We start from the raw sequence: 8,687 nt of genomic DNA on the forward strand, positions 1-8,687 counted from the left end.
TCATATATCTTATTTTCCTGAGCCACAGTGTTGCACTGCGTGACATGTGGATATTCACATGTGACTTTACTTCTGTAAAAACAAATGCAAATTAACTATTTTTACGCATCTACTGAATAACGTCCTATTTATTTCTTAAAATCTCAAATATAAGAGGCGCAGGTGCGTAATAACTGTACAAATCAACACTTTATTAATTATACTTCTAATTAGTACCAAACTGCAAAGGAAATACTCAAGTCATTTACAGCTAAATACTTGGAAATTAATAATTAGAAAATTGTGAGGGAAAAAAGTCAGTGGAAAAATAAAATGTTTCCAATGTTAAACTTCAGCAAAACTTGATGAACTTACAGAGAAATTAGAGGAAAAGTCTGAGCTGAACACAAACACTCACTTCACAGCTGTTAGTGGCAAATAAACCCAAACTACAACCTCTCCAGTGGTCACACATTCACATCCGGTCTGAGTAATGGTTCATTATGTTCTCTGTCACGGTCGTCAGTGTCTGATCGGCGGCGGGACGACGTGTACCTCTTTATCACCTTTGCCGATTTTGGTCACCAGGTCGTACCTCTCTTCATCCACTTTGTCGATGAGGGCGTGCAGCTTCCTGCAGGTGTCCTGGAAAAAGGAACGACAGGCGTGACGTCTGCGTACTGATCACACTCGTTCAGTAATGGATATCACACTACAACAACAGGCCTGAGGCGCCGCTCACCATGAGGCCGGCCTGGTCTCCGCTCAGGCTGGGTGAGGGACAGGCTTCGGCCATGTAGGCCTTCTTGGCTTCTATAATGTCCTTCTTCTCCTGTTCAATCCAGCCCGCCGCAATCTGCAGCATCACACTCTGCAGGCGAGAGGCAAAGTCAAGAGTCAGTCGGAGAGGGAAAGAACCAGCCGTTTTGTTTTCATGTGAGGATTTCACAGCCAAGGCATGAAAAAGGAGTGTCGCCCCTCAAACGTGTAAAAAATAAATAAATACAAAAATCTACAACTAAAAACATTGAAGAAGAAAAACAGCCTCTTAAATTCTTTAAAAAGTTTTCCTCAAACTTTAAACACTGTCAAAGTTCATTTGTATGAAATAAACTGTGTTGAAAGAGGAAGTTAAATAGTTGTTTAAGTAAAGGTAAAATAAAAAAGAAAATTATTCCAGATCCTAAATTTCTCACTGTTTTCGTGAGAAATAACTGTTTGAATTTTTTTCAACACATAAACCGTCAATCTAAAGCTGATTTTCAGCAGCAGCAGCTTCTTATCGACCTCTTACATCATGAAAACACTTTGTGTGTGTTTGACAGATTTCACCAGCAGGTGGCGCCTCCGAGCTTTAAACTGTGTCAGCTCAGGTGTGTTTGTGTCTCTGTTCAGACCAACAGGGAAACGACTGACACCGACACATCAGCTTCACTTTATAAAACCAGTGTCCCACAGAGAGACAACAACCAACAACTGTGACCATCAATCACTTTAACTACAGGAAAACTTTTGGTTCGACCGGCGGAAATTTCTAACGATCAAAACTTTTGTATGAACTTGCTACAAAACTTTGTCACCCACAACACAAACATATCCAAACACATGCAGCTGCTGATTTTCTCTAACTATGCCGTTCACTAAAACTACTGATCAACTGATCAACTGGCAATTAACTCATAATCATGATTGATTGTTAATATGTTGATTTATCTGGTTAAAGAAGTGACTGACTGGTATTTCATCTGCGTGGACTCTAATAACTTTCTAATAAAGCTCCAGATGTTCTGGGTTCTGCTCAGCTCTTTAGTCCAAACGGTTCAGTCTGTGATGATCAATACTTTTCTTCAACCTGTGGCCTGATGTGAAAGTCCCTCAGACTCAGACCGTCGTACCTTCAGATGATGCTTGCGGCTCATCGTCATCCTCTTCCTGTGAAGAGCAGAAACAACGAGTCAGTCAGTCGTTTGTTCTGAGTCTAAAACAACTTCCTGTTCTTTCTTTCTTTCTCCTCTTTTTCTTTGCTCTTTTCTCTCTTTCTTTCCCTGTATCTTTCTTTCTGGTTTTCTTTCTCTCATTCTTTCCTTCTTTTCCCTATTTTTCTCTCCCTGTTGCTTTCTTTCCTTCCATCCTTCCTGGATTCCACCTTCTTTGCTTTCTTTCTTTCTTTCTTTTCTCTCTTTCTTTCTTTTCTTCTTTACTCTTATGGTTTTTCTTACTCTTTTTTTTCTTCATCCTTCATCGTCTCTTTCTCTCGTTTTCTTCTTTCCTTCCATCTTCCCTGAATTCCAACCTCTTTGCTTTCTTTCTCTCTTTCTTACCGTCTTTCCTTTTTTCCGTCTTTTCTTAATGAAGAAGATATGAGAAAAGAAAGGACCCTTTCTTTCATTATTTCTTTCTTTCTTTCATTATTTCTTTCTCTCTTCTCTAAAGCTGAACTCCTGTCTTCACCGTGAGTCCTTTTACGTTTGATACTTTTCACTTTGAAACCTCATAATTAAACATCTTAACTCTGTGCCGCTGATTTCTTTTCTGTCCAACATCTAAAAACACATTTAAAACTATTTTCACTCCAGTAAAGTTTCTAAAAATCAGGAATGGATTATAGAGAGGCGGAACTTACTCGTGCGACATGTTGGCGGTTTCTTTTCTTCACAGCCTGTTGGAGGAAAGAAAAGAGGAGAGGAAAAACTAATTGAGACACTGAGGGAGAATAAAGGAAGTTATAATCTGCTCTGTGCTTAAATATCAGAGTGCGACCCTCCTCTGTATGAAAGGTGATCTGAGATTCAAACAGTCGATGAGCGGCTGCGTGGTGACAGAGCTAAGTTTGGAGTTTGGGTCAAGTGTCGCCACTGACGCCTGCGATAAGCTCCTTTACAGGTGTTCAACACCAAAGATCCCCCGGGAGTTAACACTTCAATTCCTTTCGTGGCGAAGAATCCCTGCGGCAGAATGTGCTGCGACAGCGTGTTAGCTGCCAACGCCGCAGCCGCTAATACACAAACCCTCACACACTGCAAAAACAAACCCGTCTAAACAAGTCCCTCAGTCCCAGAATCCGATTTCAAGAGTTATTTTTACTAAAAATAATTCAAGGTGTCATTATTCCATCATGTCTAATGAGTATGGAAATGTAAGAAGCTGCAAATACGACAGGAAATAACTGAAGGGACTGAATTAGAATCAACAAAATCAATTTCATCCAGACCAAGTGAAGAGATCAAATGTTCAAACTTTCCAAATCAATGAATTGAGATTACACTGTAAAAATCCTGCAGGAACGAGTGCGGAAGTCACACTTCAAAACCCAACTGGCCAAAACCTTTAAAATCAAAAATTCACTACAAAGGTCAGAGCTCAGTCTAACAACCAGAGTGGAAACATCTCAACCTCCTTGGCTGATTTTTACACTGTTCTTTCAGAAAGCAATGAAATCTCACCATCCTCTCTCAAATCCCACATTTTTAATCTCAACATGATGCAATCTTTCAAAAAGCTTTATCCTAAAAAAGGAAAAACACTTCAAAAACGAGGCAATTATCATTAACAATTAACTAGAAATCTTCAACACAAGCCAAAAGCAAATAGTAAGATCTGGTCCAGCAGTAATCAGCCCTCTCCTTCACCCTGGATCACATTCCCCTTCGCTTATTAACAAACCCCCAGAGGTCAGGACTTCATCACCTTAGCACTTTACAAACGGGTCTCCTCAAAAAGACTCTGAGTCCACACAGCCGCTTCCTATCACTTAACCAGCTCTGTCCAGACATGCAGATAGGAGGAGGAAGAGGAGGGGGAGGAGGAAGGAAGGGAAACTGGTCTCACCTACGACGAGACGGAAAGTCCAGGAGGAGGGCAGCAGCAGCGGTGGCCAGGGGCACTGGGAAGAAATCATTCCCGGGGTGTATATATACAAGGGCTCAGATATGGATATGGAGCTCCTGTTTATGGAAATGCAGGATCCTCAGACCAATCGGCCGGCAAGCTCCTGAAATATCATCGACTCCTGCCAGCTTCCCCCTGTAAATCAGGCATCATCGAGGAGGAGCCTGAGATCATTTTCAGACTCTGATCGGTGCCACTGGGACGCTATAAAAGGGAGGAAAAGTTTGATGATGCTTCACATTAACTATAAAACCATCACCAGATGAAGACTGGACCAGGACACGAGTAATTTCTCTCTTTCTGGCTTGTTGTTGGTGCTGAAGGGGTCAAGATGCCTGAGTTTAAGTGATGGATACATGTCTACACTGCAAAGTTGGCTGTTAATTCCCAAGTTAAAGGCAGCTGGAAGGAAACAATGGTTGATTCTCTTTTGATACGTCTCTTGAAAATGCTCAAACAGCTACAAGGAATTGTAATTCAAGCCTTAAAGCACTTTCAAAATCTAATTTGAAGTTTTTTTCTGTACTGAATAAAACCAGAGAAATGTAAATCTGGATTTGGTTAAACTCGTCAGACCTGGTCTAGATGTAAGGAAAGAACCCAAAGACAGTCTCAGATTTGCAAAAACTTTCATCTTTGTTTCCAACAGATCTAATTAAAAGCCACAAATCGGACGCCAACTAAAGCTTTGCATCATTCTTGACACTAATTAGCATCTCATTTCATGTCCAAGCTTTTTGTGTCGTCCCTTTGAAGAATGTCTGGAGCAAAAGTAAACCTCCGTGTGACTCCTAATGTGTTGAATCGCAGCCTGCTCACATCAGACACACGAACGTCTCATTACTAATTAGGGGCAGATTTCTCACGAAGGACAAGTCCTTTAAAACTGGCTGGAACTCAGATCCCAGCGTCTCTTTGCCGCCACCTCCGCTTACAGAGTTCAGCTGTGGAGTTTAGGCTCGGGTGGCAGAGCCTCTTCTGCACAGCTGCCTGACACTGCTGAACCCGCTGCCTAACAAAGAGCCAAGTTTCTGAGCCGATAACCATGAGAGAGTTTAAATGACATAATCACCGAACAACGGGCCACAGGGGAAAAACTCCTGAACCCTCCTTACAGCCTTTTTTTTTTTTTAAATCTCGTCTTAATGTGCATGGAATAAATGGCTCTTTCAAAACAACGTCTACTGTTACCACTTATTTGTAGGTATATTTATGCAGCTTGTCCCTTGTGCTTGGAAGTGTTAAATTCAGCAACTTATCCTGACTTTATCTTAAGACATGTCTGGATAGATTAAGGTTCTTTCTAAGGGATTTCTGGCCCTTAGAAAAGAGCAAAATCCAAAAGACATCTTTAGAAGAGAATAACAAGGTGATCTTAACCCATTAATGCCAGATTCTACACATAAAATGCATACATTTAATTTAGCGGGGGACTCGTGTTTACCTTAATTTGGAAGACGAACCGAAAGAACCTCTGAGAAGTTTTGTGATCATCCAACCATAAATGCCAAGTCAACAGCTGACGACCTTTACCTTTCTGATCATCACATTCTCTAAATTGTATTAAAAGTTCCTTATTGATAATTTCACACAAAAAGACATTCAACACAATCACAGAGCAAAAAAACAACAACAACAAAAAAAGACATGCATCTTCCTGAATATCAAAACCGAAGGTGCAGTGACCCTCCAGCATCCTGCGATTTCGGAAACAGGTTCAAAAGAGAGAGACCACTGTTGAAACTTTGACATTACTTTTAACTATTGCTCCAAATAAAGTGCTTAACAAGCTTGTATTTCTGCCGTCTATTAATATCATGTAATCGCCAACTGGCCTGGTTAGCGTTTCATTTTGGATTGGACCTGCTCCGAGTCGTGAATCTGCCCTCAGAAAGGCTTCCAGACCTTTCTCTGGCTGCCGAGGGTCCTCTCATATTAACACTTGAGCTATAAAAATATGCGGGCATGATTTCAGGTAGGCAAGGAGGCAGATTTTCCATGTGGATAACGTTACATTGAGACTGACTCATGAAAGCTTCCTTAACTGTTTCAGATCACTCTCAGAGAGAATTTACCTGAGCAAGAATGCCTCCTGAAATATGTAAAAGTACCTACACAGGAAGCCGCAGGTGATTTGACAAAAAAATTGTAGGATTAGGTTTAAATTATCATTATTATCATATAGTATTCATACTACAGGTCCACATATTTAAACAAAAATAGATTACTTCTCAGTGTCTTCCAAAGCTCCAAAACTGATAGCAAGGGGAAAAGACTGTGGTTATTATGAACCAATGCTATTATTTTCATCCATGCTAGTAGCATTGCTCTATGGATGGTGTTGTTGGTCGGTTGGTCAGTCCACCACTTATCCTAATGACTGTGATGATGCCCTGACTTTTCCTCTAGCGACCAGGAGGTCAATGTCTTTGCTTATTTTATGCAATATTTTAACTTAATGGATTGGCACTAAATTTGCTTCAGATACTTTATAAAATGCCACAAGTACAATTACCTGTAAAACTAGTGACATTCCCATCAGCATCAGCTGCATTTTTTTTTAACTGCCAATCAGCTGTTTTCAGCTTGCTAATAGGGTAAACTAGGATTGTGAAGAATGGTAAACATTTTACCTGCTATCATCATATATGGTTTGTCATTTCCTGTTTATCATTTATCTCATAGCACCGGTACCAATAGCATGACTGTACTCTCCATTTTCCTCATCCTGTTTGATTTTTTTCTTCAGTTTTTCTAACTTTTCTAACGGTAAAAACAGAGCAGGGTTTTAGATACATCAAGGTCCAAAAACTGAGCTTACTCGGGGGGGTTCAAGGTCATGCTCCCGAAAATTACCCTGATCTAAATATGGGCATCTTAATACAGCTGGAAAGCAAAAATTGGATGATGATAGTTTTAAAACCATGTCATTGGAAAATATAGAAGCTTATCTCAAACAGTATAAATATAATCTAAATGGGGTTTTTTTACAAGAACATATATATTACAATAAAACAATATTATGACACCATAATTGTGCTAGATTTGTGTTGTTTTTTGAGCACATAGTTCCACACAGTTTTTGTTTGTGTTGAAAAACACAGGGACATGATGCTAAGCTTATCCTGGGCCCTGCAAAAACTCAGCTTTCAGAAACAAGAAAAAAAGCAATAAAATGGGAGAAACATTATTTAAAATTAGCTAAATGTTTGCCAACACAAAAGGAAAATATCCCTTGCCAAGATTTTTAAAAAGCTTGAAACAAGTGAAATGCTTGAACACAAAAACTGCCTGATAAAGAAACATCTTGTCAGACAAAAACAAGCATATAATGCTTATATAATGCTTATATAATACTTATATGCTGCTTATAAAATGCTTTATATTTCTCTTTCATCCTCGTCCTCTATCAAGTTAACACAGGGTCAATTGATATCTATATTCTAATACTGGCCTCTTCTTGGTCTCCTCTTACTGTTCACTGTTAGCTAGCTAAATAGCTAACTAGCTAGCTAACAGTAATTCGTTAGCTAGTTAGCTAGCAAACTAGCTAGCAAACTAGCTGACTAGCCGGCATCATGACAAACGGCCAACGTTTTAACTTAGTGCGACCGCAAAGGAGCCGTTGGTCACATGATGTTTGGAGACAAAAGACACTGAATTACAAAGTGTCCGCAGGTAAAATCTTCTAATTACCTGTATCACGCTTCAATCTGCCTGTCCGGTTCGTTGACATAGGAACTACTGTGTTCAGTAAAGATTTTGTAGTAACAACGAGATCATCCACTCCACCCACGACCAGGCAAGCAACGGCAATGACGCAGCTGAGAGTGTATGTTACCTTGGCGTCATACAATATCTTTGCAGCATCAAAGTAGAGTTATTCTAGGCAGCTCCACTGAGGACGTTGTTTTCACCCATGTTTGCTTGTTTGTTTGTTTGTTTGTTTGTGCAGGTGTGTTCTTGTTCATTATTTCTAGAGAAATAAAATATAAATCTTGGAAATCTTTCAAATTAATTGTGTTGAGGTCCATGACTTTCTACAATTTGGTGCAGATCCTGGTAATAATCTGGATCTCACAGACATGTTTAGGATCATTTGGCCATGGTGGAGGTATGAGCTCCACTGAGTGCCATTCCAGTTTCATGACTTATTATTATGTAGCTACACCTCAGAAAAAAATACCAAGGTCCAGACCTTGGTGACCTCAGTGGTGGATCAGCCATGTTTGTGTTAGAAACACCTACACCTGTGCAGCCCACCTTTATCCAAAGATTAACCTCAAGGTTAATTGTAAAGATGCAGATGCTTTTTCCTCTTTGGTTAGTGACAGGAAAATCACTCTACTCTATATTTCAATAAATAATGTCATAGTATAGTATAGTATCTGAGAGATTGAAAACTGTTAGAGTTAATTTTTCAATTTGGAAAAAACAGATAAAATCTCAGATAAAATAGGTAAGAAATAAAAAACAGAGCTGCAGAAAATTTCCAAAAAGTGGACCTTCAGCTAGGAATCCTCTGACAAATTAATGGGCAGAAGATTCTTGAGGTGTGGCCAGGAATGTTTGTGCAGCTTTCCCACTGAACGAGATCATTTATTGTACAACACAGTGGTACTTATGGAAAGATTGTGGTCACTAATCTTTGAATAAAGCTGTTTTCATGGAACTGAAGCTGCCACAATTAAGTCAATGACAGAAATGTTGGATAACATCAAGATGTTGGCGTACAAAGTTGCAGAGACATCAGTATAGAAAAAATAACAATCAATAAACCAAGCCAAACCAATCAGTAGGTAAAGCCTGTATCCACAGAA

General features: G+C 39.6%; 1 protein-coding gene across 1 annotated transcript in view; it reads right to left on the bottom strand.

Annotated features, from left to right (window-relative positions):
• Positions 1–3,890, bottom strand: part of LOC111653201 (troponin I, fast skeletal muscle-like) — a 25,145-nt gene extending 21,255 nt beyond the window's left edge. The window contains exons 1-5 of the mRNA XM_087173322.1: positions 3,808–3,890; positions 2,603–2,638; positions 1,875–1,911; positions 722–850; positions 535–624 (exon numbers count right to left, since the gene is read on the bottom strand). Coding sequence (XP_087029448.1) covers positions 535–624; positions 722–850; positions 1,875–1,911; positions 2,603–2,613 — 267 coding nt within the window. The 5' untranslated portion in view covers positions 2,614–2,638; positions 3,808–3,890. The remainder of the gene's footprint in view (positions 1–534; positions 625–721; positions 851–1,874; positions 1,912–2,602; positions 2,639–3,807) is intronic.
• Between the last annotated feature and the right edge of the window lie 4,797 nt (positions 3,891–8,687).

Source organism: Seriola lalandi, unplaced genomic scaffold (assembly GCF_002814215.2).
Source record: "Seriola lalandi dorsalis isolate HSWRI2012SDOR001 ecotype SW California unplaced genomic scaffold, Sedor1 jcf7180002054177, whole genome shotgun sequence".
In the NCBI taxonomy this organism is placed as follows: domain Eukaryota; kingdom Metazoa; phylum Chordata; class Actinopteri; order Carangiformes; family Carangidae; genus Seriola; species Seriola lalandi.